Genomic DNA, 22,097 nt, shown 5'->3' on the forward strand with positions numbered 1-22,097 from the left:
CTGAGTTTGTGAAGCAGCTCAACATTTGACAACTCTCCTTTCTGCTTCTGGGCAGACTCTGCAAGCTCACTGCAGGACCTGTAGAAGGCATGAGCTGAGAGGGGCACCCTGATTTGCAGAGTCTCACTCAGCCACCCCTGCCCTTGACTCTCTCCCTCCATCTTTCTCTCTGTACCTCAAGGTGTCCGCATGAAGCCAGACCACCCCCTAATGCCTGATGCAGGGGGCAGCAGGAACACACCCCTCCTGGTAAGATGCTGGCTTTCCCAAGGCTGGAGCAGAGGCCCTCCCACCCTGAGGGCAGGGGCAGAAGAAGAGCAGCAGGGATTTGGAGAGCTGGGCTTGTCTTCGGTCCCCGCTATAAACAGAAAGTTCCTGATAATGCAATGCTCTCTGTACTGGGGTGTGTGTAACCCCTTGCACATCAGATAATCTACTGGGGTGTGGGGAACTCATCTTAGCTTTAGGTAATATTTATACCTCCTGCAAAAGATAAAGAAGTTAATATTCACTCCTGCTTCACATGAGGATTAGCACTAGCTCCCATCTGGAGTGCAGGCCAGACAGAGGCACAGCATTGAGCGCCTTTGAGGTGTCCTGAGGAAAGAAGTGAAAAGTCTCACAAAGAGTGAGGTGGGGACGGGAATGCTGGAAGGTTGTGATTCCCTGACCTGTTCTTTACTTTTGACTTTTGTGACTCCACATTTTGTGGTTTGCATATGCCCAGTAAAATGGATGTACAGATGAAGTAATATGATTTAACTCATCAGATCTCACAAGATGCACAAGTGCCTTAGAAAGATTTCCGCAGAGAAACTAGAAGTAGAAGATGATTCGGAAACCAAAAACATAAGTGAGTTAAAATGGCACTACTGACATATCTTCTAAGCCTGGTGTAAGTTAGTGTAAATAAAATCAATAACAATTACCATCTGATCAAGTTGGATAAGTAGCTTTCTTAAGAAAACCCTACAATTATCTTGATGACCCCCTGGAATATGGATTTACAACTAATATCAGGAACCTTGCTCTCCCCCTAAGTGTATATTTTGCTTTGAGATATTTTTCATTGTATATAAGGCAAATAGACATTTTTAAATGAATGTTTCATCTTTCCCATAGTTTAAATTTTTTCTATTCCTTTCATGATTGAAATAAACATGATGTTAGTTTTAAGTATATATATGGAATGTACAGCTTCACTCTTTTTCCTGATAAGGATGGGTGATCAAAATGGTTTGGAGACCACTTTTTCGGAGGGAGCTGGGGATGAAACAGGGCATTGAGATCAGGCCACATCCTCTCCTGGGTCCCTTTCTTTGTGTTCATGAGTCTCTTGTCCTGAGTGTCACAGAGTCTCAACCACGCGCCTGGACAGCTTCTTGTGGGAGAGACGTTGTCTCCCCTGTGACTCTGTCCCTAGTCAAGGTGCTCAGCAGTCTGCATGAAGGGAAGGAAGGTTACCTGTCTAGGATCCTGTGCTCAGGAGGGTACACAGGGATGAAAACTCGTCCTTGGGGTTTAAGGGCCCAAACAGGAGCAGGGTTTCTGGATACACCTGGAAACAAGTGAAAAGGGATGAGCCTGTTGTCTTTGACTTGTGATCAGCTTATTCTTCTCACACACTCTCCCAGGAAGGTCTTTGCTTGTCTTCCTCCTATTCTAGTCTGTTTTTGGGGCAGTCGGCTTCCCTCTTTTATGGAATGAGCACAGAGGTTGATTCAGGACCAGCTCTGGCTCCCCAGGATTCAGAAGCAGAGCCACCCCCCACACCAGCCTGCTGCGGCTCTGCTCCTGGTACAGAGCAAGCACAGATTAACAACGGGTTGATTTTTCTTTCATTCCCTTCCAATCAGCACTTTTTTGTTGGATTCCACCCACGGGTCTGTTCCAGAGGTCAGGAAATGAGGTGATCAGCCTCGGCGAGGAATGAAGGGGGAGGGCTAAAGGGAGATTGGGCAAGCGGGCTGCGCAAACACAAGGGGTCAAGGATTGTGCTCGGCCAGCCCCGCGGGAGATATAGGGGCGCGGGGAGCAGAGAGGCGACGCAGAAGCCGGTCGGTCTGTGCTCTGCACTCCACGTTACAGACCGGGGAGGATGAGGCCCGCTGTCCGCGCTCTGTTAACCTGCGCGGTTCTGGGTGAGTGTGCCCGCTGGGAAGGCCCTCAACGTCGCCGGCCCTGCCGCCCCCTGCATTTCGGAGCCCTCTGCACCCTCCCTGGGCTCCGCGCTGGAGCTGGAAGCCTGGGCCCTTTCCTTCGCTTCTCCCCGCCGCAGCCTTGCACCTGCTTCAGCACTGCCTCGGGGACAGCTCTGCGCCTGCGCGCCCCTTCTGGTCCTGCTGATGCCTCTGCCACATTTTCACTCTCTCCTTGGTTTCCCCTCGTATCCAGTAAATCTTGTGGTAGCGGAATACAGGAAATTAGAGCGCTCCCGTGCCGGTTTATCAAATCCCTTTGTTGCGGCCTCAAATAAGTCCAAACTGCTTAGGATGGCCATCAAGGCCTTCCCACAGCTGGTCCCACCTCCACTGACAGTCCGATGTCCCATGAGTGCCCTTGGTGCTGACCGTGCCGCACTAATGAGACAGGTCTGTTGAAGGGTTCTGAGCATGGGATTTGAAGCCAAGCTTTGAAGGGTGGTGCCGCCTGGCCTGGGAAGGTCCCATGGAAGTAAGTAAGGCCACAGATCCAGGCACTGGTGGAGGGCACCTTGCTGCACAGATCTGCCTGTCGCTGTTGGGCCCCCTTTGTCCTCTAACTTCTGCTAGCCACTCGTGGTGCTTTTATCTTACCTTTGGAGCCTTCTGTGTTAAGTTACTTGATTCTCTTGAAAAAGTTGGCCCTTGAGACTCCACCCACCTTACTTACCTTTACCCTTCCCCCTCCCAACCTCAGAGGATCTCACAAGGCTGTGGAAGGTAAATGCATGACTGAGGACAAACGTCTGTCTTTGGGGCCTCAGGAGGGGTGGTTTGGTGAGGGTCTGGAGGAGTGGTTTTGGGGAAGTCTGCCACTGACCCCTTGTTGCCTGGTTCGATACCCCACAGGTGGAGATGGGGTTAAGGGTGATTGGAGGAGTAAATTTCCTGTTGTCCCCTCTTTTTCTCTCCTGGAGAACCATTCCCTCCCCATCTCCTGCTTTGTGCATCATAGATATTTATCAGCTTTGAGTCAGCCCTGTGCTGTTAGTCCAAAGAGTGGAGATGACAGAGGGCTTTGGGGAGAGTGCCAAATGCTCATATCATGGGGACAACACATCTGCAACCATTGGGGTTGATTTTCACAGACAAGGCTGGCTTTAGCTTCTCCTAATGACAGTCCAAAGGCTTGCTTGTGGAAATTGAAGGAGGGGTCATTGGAAACAGAGAAACATTGACTATGTGGAGTTTCTAGTTTTTTCTAGAACAGAGGATGATAGATGAGCATCTCATCAATCATTTACCCCTTTCTTCTGGCCAAGCAGATGGAAAATAACTCAGAATGTTATCTTTTTTTGTCACCTGGGCAGAGACCAAAGTCTGGAGACCTGATTTCTAGACCACTCAGCTATTAAGAGGCTAGGTAACCTTGGGTAAAGCATCACTCTCTGAAAGATACTAATTAGGAGAAAATGTAATTCCTACCCTGCTGGCTTCCCAGAGTTATAGCATTGAACCAACAGCTTGATGTAACTAAAAATCCCCCATGGATGTGGAAGTTACAGCTTGATATAACTAAAAATCCCCCATGGATGTGGAAGTTTGTATTCCGTGGCAGGCCACACGTCATGAGGTGAACGAAGGAGGCTCAGAGAACACAGAGGAACAGGTTGTTGTCGCCAATTGAGAGCTAACAATCAAGCCAGCGTCCCTCTGATGAGCACATGCTGGTCTGTGGGAAACTAAGAGGCCATTTGAATACCTGTCCCCAGACTCAGAAAGCAGTGGAAACTCTGCCCTTGTTGTTCATGGACAGGAGTGGGGTGAACAGCAGAGAATGGAGAGGAAGTGGCCTCCATGACCCTCCAGAGGCTGCTTCTGTCCTTCCCACTGACACAGGGACTTGTGGCCTCTCTCCCCTAGGGCTGTGTCTGGCGGACCCCGAGAGAACTGTGAGATGGTGCACCATTTCAACTCATGAGGCCAATAAGTGTGCCAGTTTTCGTGAAAATATGCTTCGTATCTTTGAGAATGGTCCTTCTGTCTCCTGTGTGAAGAAAACCTCACACATGGATTGCATCAAGGCTATTTCGGTAAGTCACTGCCACCTAAAAGAGAGTGGAAGAAAATCCATACTTTCTCTTCCCTGTCATTTGAAGTGATTCTGTACTCACAGGTAGGAGACTGATGTGTGGAACAGTCAGCCCCTAGTGCTAGTAAAATCATTTTAGACCTGAAAATAGAAGCAGTCATCTTTAATGGCTTAATGCAACATATAACATACTCTAAAAGAGGACTATTTTTGACCCACTAAGTTCTCTGAACTCAGAGAAGAAATGCATGCTATCAAAATGACCATGTAACACTATTTTGGGGGTTCTTGATGCATCACAAGAAGTAGATGAATGATACGCACAAGGAAGAGGAATACATTGTCATGATTGGAGATGATAGCTGATCCTTTTGTTCTAGGTTTTCCAAAATACTTGTTCAACATTGTTCCTGCTCGTCTGAACATGGGTCAGACCTTGTGCTGGGCAATGGGGCTGCAGCAGTGACTTTAAGCACACATGGTCCTGATTCTTGAGTAGCCTATAGTCCAGTCAGGAGAGAAGAAAAACATGCAAACAAATAGACATGAAATTTCAAATTGTGTGATGTACAATGGAGGAAAAGAAACAGAACTTCCAGAGGAAACTTGCTCTGGTCTGGGTGTCAATGATAATCTCCCTGAAAGGGAGCAGTGATTCTGAGACCCCAGGGATACGTATCGGTAAGCCTGCCAAAAGCTACAGGTTGAGTATGTCTGGTCGTGAACCATAGCATGTGCAAAGGGCCTGATACAGGGGAGAGCTGGGCTTGTTTGATTTTCTGCAGGGAAGCTAGGGTGACTGGAGCAGAGTAAGCAGGAGACTGGAAGGAGTGAGGGGCAGACGTAGACTCAGTCAGATGGAGCATGATTAACTGAAGAAATCAGTGCTTTGGTATGAATAACTGGTCCAGTGTGTGTGTGTGTACTGAACCTCAGTTACCATCCAGAGTTAATTATAACTCTTGATTTATGACTCACTTTCAGATTTGGCATACCCCTCTTTGTGTTAAAATACATTAATAATATGAAACAATACTATCCACAAACCTACCAGAGGTTCTGAAAACTTCACCACTGCCAGTAGCTGAGTTCTAGGGCTACTGTGTGGCAGCATGGATTCTACAGGAACTTCATCACTTGGGGCACCCTCTGACCCTGCTTAGAACTGTCCATGTGTTTCCCTATCCAGAGCAAACAGAATCCCAAAACTTTCTTGCTTTTTATTTGAAGACTTGTATAGGTATATATTGGGCTTCCCTGGTGGCTCAGAGGTTAAAGTGTCTGCCTCCAATGTGGGAGACCCGGGTTCAGTCCCTGGGTTGGGAAGATCCCCTGGAGAAGGAAATGGCAACCCACTCCAGTACTCTTGCCTGGAGAATCCCATGGACGGAGGAGCCTGGTAGGCTATAGTCCACGGGGTCGCAAAGAGTTGGACACGACTGAGCGACTTCAATTTCACTTTCATAGGTATATATGGATGATTGCATAGTATTTCTTCCTAAAATATTTTATAAACATGTCATTACTATGTGTTGTCTTCTCATACTTGCTTTTTCCTCCTCAACGTTATACTAGGATTTTACCCATGTTGTTGAATACAGCTATTGTTCATTCATTTTCAAAGCTCTGCAAAAGTCCATTGTGTTACTATACCACAATTTATTTTTTCTTTTCTGGTCATTAGGCATTTGAATTGTTTCCAGTTTTCTGTTATTCTAATCAGGGTTTGAGGAATATTTTTATACAAATCTCCTGGTACACAAGTATTACTAGTTTCTCTGTAATATATATGTACAAACAGATTTTCTGTGCCATGGGATGTGTGAGTATTTGACTTCAAAAATACTGCCAATTTTATTTTTACTTTATTTTACTTTACAATACTGTATTGGTTTTGCCATACATTGACATGAATCCACCATGGGTGTATACAAGCTCCCAATCCTGAATCCCCCTCCCACCTCCCACCCCATATCATCTCTCTGGATCATCCCCATGCACCAGCCCCAAGCATCCTGTATCCTGTATCGAACATAAAATTTAAAAATAAATAAATAAATAAAAAAGTTCTGTTAAAATGTTATTTTAAAAGCTGCATGATATTCCATTTTATATGATATCAGAATGTATAAATATGTAAATCTAATTAAACATACTCCTATTATTGTAAAAAAAAAACACTGCCAAATGTATTTGGGTTTTTAAGCAAATGCAGTGTGGTTATTCAAATCTCCACTGTCACCAGCTGAATATGAAAGAATAATTCATATAATTCTTGGTGACTTTGATATTTTATCATTACAAATTAATCACTGTCTCTGGCAGTGCTTTTCAACTAAAGTTTATTTCTCTGATATTAACATACTACATTAACTTTCTTCTAACTAGGATTGTCCTTCTGTGTCTCTTTCCATTCCTTTATTTTCAACTTCCTGTGTGATTATCCTTCAGGTCTGTCTTATGAAAATGGTATGTTGCTGGGGATTTTGTTTATTAATTAAATCTGGTAATCTCATTTATTTTCTGCGGTAAATTTAAACCATTAATAAATTATTGCTTTCATTCATGATAAATTTGTACTTATTTCTGCCATATTACTTCTTGATTTCTCATAGTCCTCCTTTCCCCCAGATTTCTTATTTTTAAAAATTGAGTTTGCACATGTGTGTGTTCATTTGGATTGTGTTCCCTTTATTCCATCTTTCCCCCGTTGGAAGTAAATTTAAACAATTTGTTGATATTCTTTAATGACTTCCCTTAAATTTTTACTGTATAATTTTAGCTTAACAAAGTGTTAACAGTAAAATAATCTTAACCCCCCCAACTCTTTCTGAAACAGAAAGAGAACTCTGGACTATATTGATATTTTATGTCTGTCTTTTCTTAACTAACCCTGGAATGTAGATACTTCATGTATTTCTTGACAGTATACATACATATTATATAACTAAGTATGTGTGTGTATGCATGTGTAAGTTTGTTCAGTTCCATTCATCACTCAGTCATGTCTGACTCTTTCTGACCCCATGGAGTGCAGCATGCCAGGCCTCTCTGTCCATCATCAACTCCCGGAGTTTACCCAAATGCATGTCCATTGAGTCGGTGATGCCATCCAGCCATCTCACCCTCTGTCATCCCCTTCTCTTCTCGCCTTCAATCTTTCCCAGCATCAGGGTGTTTTCCAAGGAGTCAGTTCTTCACATCAGGTGGCGAAATTATTGGAGTTTCAGCTTCAACATCAGTCCTCCCAGTGAACATGCAGGACTGATCTTTAGGATGGACTGGTTGGATCTCCTTGCAGTCCAAGGGACTCTCAAGAGTCTTCTCCAACACCACAGTTCAAAAGCATCAATTCCTCAGTGCTCGGTTTTCTTTATAGTCCAACTCTCACATCCATACATGACCACTAGAAAAACCATAGCCTTGACTAGACAGACCTTTGTTAGCAAAGTAATGTCTCTACTTTTTAACATGCTGTCTATGTTGATCATAACTTTCCTTCCAAGGAGTAAGCGTCTTTTAATTTCATGGCTGCACTCACCATCTGCAGTGATTTGGAAGCCCCAAAATATAAAGTCTGCCACTATTTCCACTGTTTCCCCATCTATTTGCCATGGAGTGATGGACTGGATGCCATGATCTTCGTTTTCTGAATGTTGAGCTTTAAGCCAACTTTTTCACTCTCTTCTTTCACTTTCATCAAGAGGCTTTTTAGTTCCTCTTCACTTTCTGCCATAAAGGTGGTGCCATCTGCATATCTGAGGTTATTGATATTTCTGCTGGCAATCTTGATTCCAGCTTGTGCTTCTTCCAGCCCAGCGTTTCTCATGATGTACTCTGCATATAAGTTAAATAATCAGGATGACAATATACAGCCTTGACATACTCCTTTCCTGATTTGGAACCAGTCTGTTGTTCCATGTCCAGTTCTAACTGTTGCTTCCTGACCTGCATACAGGTTTCTCAAGAGGCAGATCGGGTGGTCAGGTATTCCCACCTCTTTCAGAATTTTCCACAGTTTGTTGTGATCCACACACAAAGGCTTTGGCATAGTCAATAAACCAGAAATAGAAGTTTTTCTGGAACTCTCTTGCTTTTTTGATGATCCAACAGATGTTGACAACTTGATCTCTGGTTCCTCTTCCTTTTCTAAATCCAGCTTGAACATTTGGAGGTTCACAGTTCACGTACCGTTGAAGCCTGGCTTGGTGAATTTTGAGCATTAGTTTACTAGCATGTGAGATGAGTGCAATTGTGCAGTAGTTTGAACATTCTTTGGCATTGCCTTTCTTTGGGACTGGAGTGAAAGCTGACCTTTTCCAGTCCTGTGGCCACTGCTGAATTTTCCAAATTTGCTGGCATATTGAGTGCAACACTTTCACAGTATCATCAGTGTAAGTTTGTGTATGTGCCCAAAAGTTCAGATAGAGGGAGGAAAACACACAGAGAGAGAAATTTGGATTTATCTGCATTTTTGCCATTTAATCAATTTACCATTTCTTCTTATTCTTTTTTTTTTTTAAGCTTTTAAAAAAATTTTGGCCATGGTGTATGACTTGTGCGATCTCAGTTCCCCAACCAGGGATTGGGGCTTCCCTGGTGGCTCAGTGGTAAAAAATCTGCCTACCAATTTAGGAGATGCGAGTTTGTTCTCTGAGTGGGGAAGATCCCCTGGAGAAGGAAATAGAAATCCATTCCAGTATTCTTTCCTGGAAAATTCCATGTACAGAGGAGCCTGGCAGGCTACAGTTCATGGGGTCGAAAAGAGTCGAACATGATTCAGCAATGAAAACAACTACAAAACCAGAGATGGAGCTCAGGCCATGGCGGTGAAAGGACCAAATCCTAACCACCAGACCATCAGGGAACTTGCTAGTATTCCTTCTTATATTTCCAACCATCCTTCTGGGATGTTTGCTTTTGAAATGTGTTCTTTTGGGGATACTTTAGAGTCAATTTCTTGTATTAAACTCTGTCCGTTGCTTGCTTGTTTTCTCTGCAAATTCTGGTCTCCCCTTTATTCTTGAATGGTAATTTTGCTGAATGTATAGTTTTAGTTTGATGCTTTTACACTACTTAAAAATATTTCCACTGTTTCCTGACTTCCACTGTAGTCACTGAGAAGTCTGGTATCATCCTGTTTGTCCTTTAGTCATCTCACTGGATAACTTCTCGTGCCCTTGGTTGATGATGTTCCCTAGATTCACCATGATGTTTCCAGTTGTGGGAATCTTGGTGCTTACCTTGCTTAGAGTATGTCGGATCTGTGGAATCATGCTTTTCAGGAGGTCTGGAAAAAGTACTGCCTTCCTTCTGTTTCTTTCTTTTTTTAACTCTAAGATTCCAAGAAGACACATGTCAGGCTTTCTTTAATCTAGCTTCCATATCTTTTAATCCCTCTTTGATAGCTTCTGTCTCTGCACCTCTTTTTGGTACAAATGAGCATCAAATTCATCCAGGATGAATTATTCAGATATAACTTTCAGTTCCCTAATTCTCAGTTTTAATCTGTCTTATCAGTTCATTTCAGTTCAGTCGCTCAGTCGTGTCCAACTCTTTGCAACCCCATGAATCGCAGCATGCCAGGCCTCCCTGTCCATCACCATCTCCCGGAGTTCACTCAGACTCATGTCCATCGAGTCCATGATGCCATCCAGCCATCTCATCCTCGGTCGTCCCCTTCTCCTCCTGCCCCCAATCCCTCCCAGCATCAGAGTCTTTTCCAGTGAGTCAACTCTTCTCATGAAGTGGCCAAAGTACTGGAGTTTCAGCTTCAGCATCATTCCTTCCAAAGAAATCCAAGGGTTGATCTCCTTCAGAAAGGACTGGTTGGATCTCCTTGCAGTCCAAGGGACTCTCAAGAGTCTTCTCCAACACCACAGTTCAAACACATCAATTCTTCGGTGCTCAGCCTTCTTCACAGTCCAACTCTCACATCCATACATAACCACTGGAAAAACTGTAGCCTTGACTAGATGGACCTTAGTCAGCAAAGTAATGTCTCTGCTTTTGAATATACTATCTAGGTTGGTCATAACTTTTCTTCCAAGGAGTAAGCGTCTTTTAATTTCATGGCTTTAGTCACCATCTGCAGTGATTTTGGAGCCCCCCAAAATAAAGTCTGACACTGTTTCCACTGTTTCCCCATCTATTTCCCATGAAGTGATGGGACCAGATGCCATGATCTTTGTTTTCTGAATGTTGAGCTTTAAGCCAACTTTTTCGCTCTCCTCTTTCACTTTCATCAAGAGGCTTTTTAGCTCCTCTTCACTTTCTGCCATAAGGGTGGTGTCATCTGTGTATCTGAGGTTATTGATATTTCTCCCAGCAATCTTGATTCCAGCTTGTGTTTCTTCCAGTCCAGCGTTTCTCAACTTGTTGCCTATTCATTCACTTTCCAAATTTCAATGATTACACTTTTTGCTTCTAGAAGTACGAGTTAATTTTTCTTTTTATTCCTCGTAATCTCCTTTTCTATGCTTATCTCTGTGATTATGGCCTTCACTTTGTGCATAAAGCCCATATATAGCTCTTCTCCATTGCTTCTGGCCATTCCAAACTCCGCAGTCCTTGCGGGCCTAAGTCTGCTGCCCCTGTCGGTGCCCATGCATCGTGGCTTCCCTTCTTCTGCGTTTGGTTATCTGCACTTGGGAAGTCAGGCTTGATTTTAATCCTCCACCTTCCTGGGGGTTCATGTCCCCTTCAGAATCCCTGTGGCCCTCGTGGAGTTAGGGCCACATGAGTTAGACCTTGGCTTCTTGATTTCTGAGCCCCTGAGGCCCCAGTGATTCCTGCCCAAGATACTGGTGTCTGGGCCAAGAAAACCCCAACCTCACTGCTTTAAGAAAAGCTCTGTTTCTTACTCATTTATTTTTATTCTGTGGTGGGTGGGGTGGGTGAGGAAAGTCTCTGGAGGTTTCACCTACCTTTGGGATACCAAGAAAGCCATAAAGATTGCTTCATATAAGGAGTCTAGTTGTGGAATAAAAGAGTCTTTCACCAACATGCATGTTGCCATACGGGCATGTTTAGTTGCCACACGTGGCACTGAAATGTACACGTAAAAATGGCTAAATGATAAACTTTATGTTACATTATTTCATTACAATAAAACAACAAAAAGAACTCCAACCATTGAAAGAAAAGTTTCAGCTAGACAAATATATATTTTGGCTTATGTTATTATTATATTTCATTTGTAAATACTATTTTCTTGTTATTTACCTATAACATGATGCAGATTGTGGAGTTATAGTTTCTCCTTTGTAATTTAATTCATAAGAACTATTTATTTATGGAGTACTAGCAAGGGATTCAAGAAAAGTCATTTTGATTAAAGATGTTTGAAGCAAGAAGAAAAGCAATAAAAAATATGTTACGAAGTGTCTATATAAAGATGGTGCATCTCATTTCGAGAGAAAATAAATTCTAGACCTAGTGGGAAGGTATTTATTATACTTCAAATGGAATGTTGGTTTAAAGAAGAGAATTAGTAAAAGCAAAAACTAAAAACAAAACCCAGAAAGTAACAGTGTAATGGAAGAAATAAACCCACACTGCATGGATTCAAATCCCAGCTATATGACTTACTAGTTATGTGGTCTGGGGAGGTGATTTAAACTTTCTCTGCCTCTATTTTTTAATGTGTAAGATGGAGCTGAGTTGGACAATGATGTCTGAGTAGTTGATTAAATGAACAGTCAGCCATAATGGAACTAAACACTCATTAATGCTCATAATGAGCATTAAACAGTCAGTTTAGAGTATAAGCATGAAGTTAAAGCCAGAGAAAGCTCCAGTTCCTAAACAAAAGATTCCTGTGGTTATATGGACCCAGGACAGGAAGGAAATGCACTGAGTACTGAATTGCAGTGGAGAAGGATGTCTTCAAGTCTCCTCCTCCCCACTGAGAGTTCTCCACAGAGACATCTGAGGACGATCTCAGCAGAAGGCCCAGGATAAAGAGGTTGGACCTGAACTTGAAATATAAATATGTGTAAAAGCATGGCTAGGCAGAGAGACGGCAGTCCTTGACTGCAGCTCCTTTAGAGCCTGTAGTGAACGGACTGTGCACCCAGTCTGGTGTTGGAGCTTTCCCCCAAGAGGCCGGCTGGCAAAGCCTCTGTAAGTTAGGTCAACTTTGCAAATCACAATAGTTTTCTGGGCCAGTAGCTAGACTCCTTACCAGGGAAAAGAGAAAAATGATTCATTCCATCTCTGCAGGAATAAGGAAAATGGCGGCCAAAACCCCTCACCAGGGAAGCTGAGTTAACTGAAGCCCGTGGTGTTACACGAGGTCTGGGCAAGCTGAGGGTTCGTCTGGCCTCAGATCTGAGAAGCACTACCAGTCACTTCCACACACCCAAGTATAGGTGGGCCTTTTTTGGAAGTAAGGGCTTCACTGAACTCTGATTTGTTCTCTTTCAGAATAACGAAGCAGACGCTGTGACGTTGGATGGAGGTTTGGTGTATGAGGCAGGCCTGAAGCCCAACAACCTAAAGCCTGTAGTGGCAGAGTTCCATGGGACAAAAGATAGTAAGCTCTCCCTCGGACCCAGAAAGTAATCTGTAGCCCTTGTTCTCTCCTGGTAGATACTGGGTCTTGTCTCATTCAGGCAGGTAATAGAGATTAGCTACTTATGAGCTTTCCCCATTGGGGAGTGAGTGGGGAATGAGGGGCCCTGTCAACCACCACAGATACAACTCAAGGTCTCTGGGAGCTTTGGGCTGGTTGAGGACCGGTGCCCATGACACTAACCTCCTAGGCAGGCTGTGTGCGATGAACTGAACCACTGGGGTTTAGAATAAAGAGTTCCCCAAGAACCACCTGCAGGGGAGAGACCGCACAGGAGCATGTACCTGGAGCCCCCACAGCCTTGAATCTCATCTGAGAGCAACTCAACTGTTCCTGGGTCTGTGTGAGGAGCAAAAATACTTAGAGAAAGTTAGGAATGTGGCCTCTGTTGCCACGGTTCCAGTTCCCAGGGTACAGGCAGACACTCCCTGCAAGGCCAGGGTAGGCAAGAGCATTGGGGCGCAGTGTACACATAGCTTCCTCGCTCCTGGGTGTGCCTGGAGGATTATTACAAACGTCTCTTCCGTGATCCGTCCTTTCCCCTGTAAGCCTAGGAAGGCTTTTTCCGGTCCTCTTTAGGACCCAGTCTATCATAAATGTTACCTCTGGGTACCCCTTTCCTGCTCAGGCGCCCAGTAGTAATGAACAATGCTTCTCTGGTGGGCGGTTTGAGCGTCTTTCATCCACTTTCTGTCCCTTCGCAGACCCGCAGACTCACTATTATGCTGTGGCGGTGGTGAAGAAGGGCACTGACTTCAAGCTGAATGAGCTCAAAGGCAAGAAGTCCTGCCACACAGGCCTCGGCAGGTCCGCTGGGTGGAACATCCCCATGGGCAGACTTTATAAGGAATTGCCTGATCCACAGGAATCCATTCAGAGAGGTAAGTGGGCAGGAGGGTGAGCGCCCTCAGCAGGAATCTCTTCAGATGCCCACACGGGCGGCACTGGCACCACTCAGACATGGTCAGGTGATGACGTGTGATGGCTCTGGGAGTGGAGGTGGGAGATCAACCTGCTTTAAACGGGCAAATCTGCTGCATTAGCAGCTAATGGGGACTGTCAAGAGTCCTTTTTACCTCAAAGCCCCTGATATCCCACCAGAGGCTGTCCTGTGGAACTGGTGGAAGGGAACAGAGGGCTTCATTCAGGGCCAAGGCTCCTGGGCCCTTCTGTCTACTTCCCTGGGGTGCTTTCATGTCATGGCTGATGATTTCCCCATTCTTCTGGAGCATTCCTAATGGCCATCTGCTGACTATGAACTTGGCCTACACCTCTCTGAGTGGGTCCTCCATCTGGTCTTGGAGGCCAAGTTCAATGGGACACATAGGCCTATGCCAGTCTGGTTCTTGGGGAGGAAGTAGGAGGGAAAGGGTTAAATGTGTCCCGTTTTGAAAACCTTTAGTCTTGAAGAGAGGCTTCTCAGGTGGCCCTAGTGGTAAAGAACCTGCCTGCTAATGCAGGAGACTCAAGAGACATGGGTTGAATCCGCGGGTCGGGAAGATCCCCTGGAGGACATGGCAACCCATTCCACTACTCTTGCCTGGGAAATCCCATGAAGAGAGGAGCCTGGTGGGTTACAGTCCATGGGATTGTAAAGAGTTGAACATGACTGAGTGCAAACACACATTCATAAAGGCAAGCTGTAACTGTGCGGGTGCTGGTTTTGTTTGGATCTCTCTTGTGAGCCTGGACTGGGAGCTGTAGTTGCCTCCGGCCAGGCTGGCTCATGCCCTGTATTTCTGTGTCTCTGTGTTGAGCAGCTGCGGCCAACTTCTTCTCTGCCAGCTGTGTCCCCTGTGCAGATCAGTCATCATTTCCCAAACTGTGTCAACTGTGTGCGGGGAAAGGGACAGACAAGTGTGCCTGCTCCAACCACGAACCATACTTCGGCTACGCAGGGGCCTTTAAGTGAGTGAGACTGGCTGCTTCTCCATCCCGGCTCCTAAGTGTCCAGTGTCTTCAGGTTGGGGGGCTTCCCTGACCTGTAGCAGAGCCCAGCCTGCAAAGGGGCATCCAGGGTACCTAATCCCCTTCCAGGAACTCAGTGACACAGCTGGGACTCTCCAGGCCAGGCCAGTGCATACTCTCTTCATGTGACGTTGACAAGGAAGTCCCCTCCTGGGACACTTTCTGTCTCCCTAGAGTTTCTCACTGGGCTATGCAGAACCAGCAGTGACAGGCACTGCCCTGGCACCCAGGGTGCTCTGTGGTGAAGGCCCTCTGCTCTCCATGGCATCTGTGTCAGCTGCTCAATGCACTGGCCTCTCTCCTACCTCCTCTCTCTGTTCCTGCACAGGCAGCTCATGTGGCTGATTTCTTGCTCCCTCTTCTCGCTTGGTTATACCCTAAAGTTTTAGAGCCAGCAAAGAGTCCCTCAAGAAACACTATGCCTTTATCCTTCACCAGAAGTTTGAAGGCACTTTTCACTATTGAAGTATCTTCAATACCTTTTTGATGCTTTGGGGCACATGGTGATAGCCCTCCAGGTTCTGTGAACTCACCCCACATCTCCGTGGTGCCCTGGGGATCAGCTCCCCCGTGGTGCTTCCTCAGCTGTGAGGGTCTCCACAGAGGCTTCCCCCAGGCCCTATCCTTGTCCCAAGGCTGGACGGTGTAGTCAGACACTGGAGCCTGAGGAGAAGGGCCTGCCCTGCAAGAACTCCCTAATGTGTCTCCTCTCCACAGGTGTCTGGCGGAGGGCACTGGGGACGTGGCCTTTGTCAAGCACTCAACAGTATTCGGTAGGTGATAGGAGAAGAATCTGTGGACCTTTCAAGCAGAGGACCTTCCTTTTCTTTGTCTTCATGCTCAGGTGTCAGACGTGAGCATAGTGTGCTCCTCCTTTCTCACTGCTGGGATGTTCACCTATGAGGAGGTGTGTGCCCATAGGGTCCCCACCTGGACTCCTGGGCCTCATCCTATCATTCAGCTTCCTGAATACCAGGCCAGTGTCGCAATAGCAAAGGATCAGGAGCAGGTCTGGCTGACCTTGTCCTGTAGTCGGCCTGCTGAGATGAAATTTCCTATGGGATGTGGGCAGTCACCCCTGCACTGGGCATCAGAAGCTTCTCGACCTGTAACTGGCTATGGGATCGTGAGCAAGTCAGTTTCCTTCTGGCCTTCACTGTTTGCTCTTGGCTTCTCAGCTCACAGAGTTCTTGATTCAGTGAGGTTGCAAGGGAGAGGAGGGGACACCTGCCATCGACTCATATGGGCTTCCCTCCCCAGACAACCTGCCTAACCCAGACGACAGGAAAAACTATGAGCTGCTCTGCGGGGACAACACCCGGAAGTCTGTAGATGACTACCATGAGTGCCACTTGGCAACCGTCCCTTCCCATGCGGTTGTGGCTCGAACTGTAGGCGGCAAGGAGGATGTGATCTGGGAACTTCTCAATCACGCCCAGGTATCCGATCCCCTATCCTCCCTCCTGCTTAGCAGTCCCTGCTGGGATCTGGGCATTTCCTTCACTCCCTCTCAGCCACTGTGGAAGTCATTCTGTGTTCAGGACATAGCAGGGGCCACGCCACACACCATCCACTTGCATGAAGACACCCACCCAATAAAGCCCTCTTGGAGTTGCACATAGCCTAGTCCTGCGTTGTCTTCTGCCAGACCCTTACATTCTGGGTCAGTGATATGGAGCTGCTCCTTCTTGCTCTCTTTCCTTTCTCTCCCATTGGAAAGGAAATGGTCTCTTTTCCGAGGTCCCTCAGCCTGACAGAAAGGGAGTTGCACGCACAGCCAGCCTTCCTTTCCCAGAGTAGCAGAATGCCAGAACCGAGCCAGTTTCTCTTGTCCAGCCCTCCCATCTGTCCATCAAGGCAACCCCACAGCCTCTGAAGTTGAGTTTCTTACACCCAGTGAGCTATCATCCAACCAGGGAGACAGGCATAGAAAAAAGTTCACGGTATCAGGTATTTGTTACATGGCCCAAAAGGGCTGTGAATGGAGAAGGTGCTGGGTGGGAAAGAGCAGGTCTGACTGCCCTCTCTCCTGGCATCTTGAAAATTTCACAGTTTTAATCTTTCTTTGGGCCCATTTTGCAGCATCCTTTGTTGCTGTAGCCATTCAGACCTGTGTTTTACTACAAACAGGAACATTTTGGCAAAGATAAACCAGACAATTTCCAGCTCTTCCAATCCCCTCATGGGAAGGACCTGCTGTTTAAGGACTCTGCTGATGGGTTTTTAAAGATTCCTTCTAAGATGGATTTCGAGCTGTACTTGGGATATGAATATGTCACTGCTCTTCAGAATCTAAGAGAAAGTAAACGTAAGTATTTGGAAAGGACCACGTGGCTCTAGGAGTCTGGAAATCTGGTGAGGGTGGGGACTGGAGAGTAGAGTCTTTCCAGGTACTGAACACCTGTCCCAACAATCCTTCCTCTGCCCTGCCTGTCCAGCCCAGTGTTAGATGGATGCTAAATGACTTTGGCCATCATGAGATGGATCTGAGCATCACCAAAGGACATTAAAGGAAATTCACACTTAAAATGATTCGTATTGGAAACTCTCTGGAGACCAAGTAGTTAAGACTCTCTGCTTTCACTACAGAGAGCCCAAGTTCGATTCCTGGTCGGGGAACTAAGATCCCACAAGCCACAAGGCAGGCCCCCCATCCAAAAAGAAGAAAATTTGTACTGATGTCAGTATTGCTTCCCTTGTATAAGCCAGGGCTCCCCTACCCACTCCATGAAGCCAATTAGCCTGGTACAAAGTAAGTCAAATAGAATGAAACTGCTACAAATAAGCACATCTGCAGCCAGTGCTGTGATAACCATGTGCCATGGTGAAGCTGGAGCTTTAGACGGGTCAGTCCTTCTCCTGAATCTCCTTGGGTCATTAGAGATGTGTTTGAACACTCATTTATTCAACAGACATGTATTGACCATCTACTATTAATAGCTATAAACTGTGTAACATGCTGGGCATATAACGGTGAGGCAAAGATGTATTAGATTCTGTTGTCATAGAACTTTCAGACCAGTGGGGAAGACAAATGTTGAAGGAATAGTCACTCCACTGAATGATCAATTGAAATGAGAGATTTCCTCAGCAGAAAGAAAACAAAACTCCAGAAAAAAAAATATCACGGCTCTACAAGAGTGCAAAAACAAAGACAAACAGGTCCAAGAATTGAGGTAAAGCTTCCCTGAGGAAATGCCTCTTGAGCCGGTCTGAAAGCTCGGTAGGTGTTTGTTTATTCAGCAAACATTTATGGTACTGACCGTGAACCTGGCATTAAGGGTGCCATGGAGAACAAGACAGGCATGGCCCTCGCCCTGGCCAAGCTTATGTTCTCCTGCAGGGAACAGACAGTAAGCAATGAATAAATATACAACATCTGCTCGGATGGTTAAGTGCTATTTCTAAATGAGGGAAAAATAACCCCAGCCTGAAGTGATAGAGTGCCTTGGAGTTGGGAGGAGAGTGGACTTCTCAGAAGAAGTAATTTTAAGTTAAATATAAATGATAAGAAGCCAGCCAAGGGACTGTTATTGCCTTTAATTTCTAAAAGATTAATTCCTTGAATGGAATCTGTTTGTGTATTGCTAAAAAAAAAAATCCCAGAGTCTTCCTGAAGACAGCAGCAAAATCAGCAAGCCACATCTGAGGCTCTTCTCATCGCTGGTTTTCTTGCTTATGTCCTAGCCCCAGACACCTCAAAGGATGAGTGCAAGGTGAAGTGGTGTGCAATTGGTCACCAGGAGAGGACGAAGTGTGATCGGTGGAGCGGGTTCAGCGACGGGGTAATAGAGTGTGAGACGGCAGAGAACACCGAGGACTGCATCGCCAAGATCATGGTGCGCCCCTCCCACCCCCACAGGGCGGCGCGCCTGCCGCCGCTGCCTGCCTGTCCCCAGGGCTGAGCGAGCGCTCCTGGGAAGTACACGAAAAGCGGGGCTCCCGGGAACCTCGCCCGCACCGTGGGTCCCCAGACCCACAGGAGCCTCAGAACCTTTGAGCTTGTGAATCTGAAGGGCTCCTGAGGGCTTGTTTCCTCCTAGTGTCAGAACTCTGTGGAGGGCAAGCTGAGCTGGGTCTACTTAGGGAGACCGGACCTCAGCGTGAGTGTGCCTGAGACCCACGGTGTGCCATGGCAAGTGTGACAATGTTATGTTACTGTGCAAGCTTTGTTGCTCACGAGGGCATTCCACATTTGCTTTTAGAAGTGCTGAAAAACCGAAGGATGTAAATAAGAAAATACATAAAAAGTAACTGTAACCTTATAAATCAGAGAAAATCCTGTTAACTGGGCTCATATCATACATGAAATTTATTACCCTTTTCTCCCCTAAGGTTATCTAGGGAGCCTTTTTCTTGTTTTCAGAGAATGACTTGCTTCCATGTTCCCAAAGAAAAAAATCATTTTTTGAAAACATGACTTTTTAAAATGTATTTTATTTTTTAAAGAATATACACTGTTCTGTTTACAGTGGTTTGTCTGGGGACCAAGTTTATGAAGAACTATCTCTTTCATTTCTTTTTTTCTCTTTTTTTTAATTCAAATTTTATTTTTCTTTTCCATTATGGTTTATTATAGGATACTGAATACAGTTCTCTGTGCTACACAATGGGACTTGCTGCTTCTCTAGTCTATGTATAAATATAATAGTTTGCATCCGCTAATCCCAAACTCCCAGTCCATCCCTCCTCCATCCCTCTCTACCTTGGCAACCACAAGTCTGCCCTCTATGTCTGTGAGTCTGTCTCTGTTTTGTAGATAAATCCATTTGTGTCATATTTTAGATTCCACATATAAGTGATATCATATGGTATTTGTCTTTCTCTGAGTGACTTCACGTAGTATGATAATGTCTCGATCCATCCATGTTGCTGCAAATGGCATTATTTTGTTCTTTTTTTATAGCTGAATAGTATTCCACTGTATATATGCACCACATCTTCTTCATCCATTCATCTGTTGATGGACATTTAGGTTGTTTCCATGAAAACATGATGTTCTAATGTTGATAGTTATTCCAGAGTGTGGGTGTGCTGCAATTTATTGAGCCATTTCCTTGCTATTGAGTATTAAGTCTGGTCCTGTCTCATTGCTATTATGAATCATACATGCATGTTTTTGCCTACTTACACATTTTGCCCAAATAGTTTCCCACATATCTGATTGTTTCTTTAGGGTATATTCCTCAAAAGTATATTTCTAGGCCTAATGGGAAGCTTGGCAGTCTTATTGAATTAAGCATCTCTGAAATTTGGGGCTTATTAGCTCTATTCAGTTCAGCTCAGTTCAGTCGCTCAGTTGTGTCCAATTCTTTGAGACCCCATGGACTGCAGCATGCCAGGCGGAATTCCTAGTCTATCACCAACCCTTGGAGCTTGTTCAAACTCATGTCCATCAATCAAGTCCAACCATCTCATCCTCTTCTCCTCCTGCCTTCAATCTTTCCCAGCATCAGGGTCTTTTCAAATGAGTCAGTTCTTTGCATCAGATGGCCAAAAGATCAGAATTTCAGCTTCAGCCTCAGTTCTTCTAATGAATATTCAGAACTGGTTTCCTGTAGGATGGACTGGTTGGATCTCCTTGCAGTTCAAGGGACTCTCAAGAGTCTTCTCCAACACTGCAGTTCAGTTTATTTGACTCCTTTGAGCTTATTTTACTCATTCATTAAAGATCTTTTATTGAAGATCTTTAGATCTAAAATAAAATCAGAAATAAAATAAGGTCTTTAGCACTGAAATAGCACTCAGCTAATGACGTCAAGATTCAGGGCAAGGCACTCCATGCCACAGACACAGCCCTATGTCTCTGACTCCATTTGTTTGTCTTACAAATGAGAATTCTTGGTGTCAGAAAGGTATTGTGAGTGTATCTGGAACAGTGTGTCCTATGAGAGGCCAAGGGGACTGAATGTGGGTCTTTGCTCCTGAAGAAACAAAGCAAATCATCCAGAGTTGATCATCAGTCCATCGTGGTTTGGGTGAAAATGGGAGTACCTTTTATTTTCTATGTCAGGTCTGCCTGACTGATCCTTTGGGGGTCCATTACCAGCACTTTCTGTCTCTTCACAAACCTGTGCTGGCAAGATTGCTTCAAGGAAACAACCAGACGGGCATGTGGGACTGGAGAGGATCTCTTTTTACCTGCTGTGATGTGTTGTGTCTTTGCAGAAAGGAGAAGCTGATGCCATGAGCTTGGATGGAGGCTACCTCTACATAGCAGGCAAATGTGGCCTGGTGCCTGTCCTGGCAGAGAACTACGGTAAGTGCGAGGGGCAGTGGTTCATTTCCTCTGTTAAAGAAAACAACCTGAGACAGGAGACAAAATCACAGGCTTATTCAGCCACAGGGAGCATAAAGCTCTTGCTTATTGAGCACCTCCTACTTCCTAGGCTCTGGGCTCCCTCATCTCTAGTCCCTTCCATTATCTTGAAGGATGAGAATCTTCTACCATACCTTCTACTGTACTCCAACAAGGGAGTTGGAGACTGCACTGGGAAGTTCTAGCTGAAAGGGACCCCTCTGCAGAGGACAGCTAGCTTCTCAGCTGGGATTCCTGGCAGATCTTCTTGCTTCCAAAGTCCGCACTTTGCCTGTTGCCCTGGTGCAGGGATTCAAGTACAGTTAGCTTGGTCACAGGATAGATAGAGTGGGAAACTTGAAATTTAAATTCTGGGGCTAAATTCCAGAGGCCAGGGAGCTAAAATAAGTTTGCATAATCCAGAGAGCCTGGACCTTTTGGGAATTGGTAATATGTAGACAGTTTTCCTGGCTCTTATAATTCGGAGCTGCATATGGGGAAGACAATTTTCAATCTATACATGAGTGTTTAATGACTTTGTTTTTTCCTCTGCAGAAGCTGAGGGTGAAAATTGTAGGAACACACCAGCAAAAGGTGAGTTGGTATTGGTAACCTCATGAGTTTAAGATAAATTCCCATTGCTTTTAGGAAAGCATAGGCAAGTTTAAATTCACATCAAAAGTAGATAAGAGACCAATTTTCAGAATCAAAAGAACCATGGGAGGGAAATAGTTGGCAAGATAATTACACTTGCCACGACACACACACGGGAATTCTCATTTAATCCTATAAGATGTGTCTTGTCATCTTCTAAGGACGCATCGAGGAACAACAGCTTAGAGAGATTACAAGTTGTCTAGACTCTGACATCCAACAAGAAAATACAGACCCTCCCACCACTGCTTTGCACTGCGTGAGGCCTGCAAAGTTATAAACAAGAGTTAGCACCAGCCCAGAAACCTTGCTGACATGTGCCTCGTAGGCCTGAGGGGAGAGGCTCACAAAGGAAGGTGTCTAGAGACA

General features: G+C 45.3%; 1 protein-coding gene across 1 annotated transcript in view; it reads left to right on the forward strand.

Moving 5' to 3' along the window:
* The first annotated feature begins 1,948 nt into the window (after window positions 1-1,948).
* LOC120857329 (serotransferrin-like) overlaps window positions 1,949-22,097 on the forward strand; it is an 83,583-nt gene continuing 63,434 nt past the window's right edge. Inside the window, 11 exon segments of the mRNA XM_040232772.1 lie at window positions 1,949-2,141; window positions 4,065-4,234; window positions 12,661-12,769; window positions 13,513-13,689; window positions 14,569-14,716; window positions 15,494-15,549; window positions 16,037-16,215; window positions 16,907-17,084; window positions 18,464-18,615; window positions 20,945-21,035; window positions 21,630-21,668. Of these exon segments, the coding sequence (XP_040088706.1) occupies window positions 2,099-2,141; window positions 4,065-4,234; window positions 12,661-12,769; window positions 13,513-13,689; window positions 14,569-14,716; window positions 15,494-15,549; window positions 16,037-16,215; window positions 16,907-17,084; window positions 18,464-18,615; window positions 20,945-21,035; window positions 21,630-21,668 (1,342 nt within the window). The 5' untranslated portion in view covers window positions 1,949-2,098.

The sequence above is a fragment of the Oryx dammah genome, unplaced genomic scaffold (assembly GCF_014754425.2).
Source record: "Oryx dammah isolate SB20612 unplaced genomic scaffold, SCBI_Odam_1.1 HiC_scaffold_2, whole genome shotgun sequence".
NCBI lineage: Eukaryota > Metazoa > Chordata > Mammalia > Artiodactyla > Bovidae > Oryx > Oryx dammah.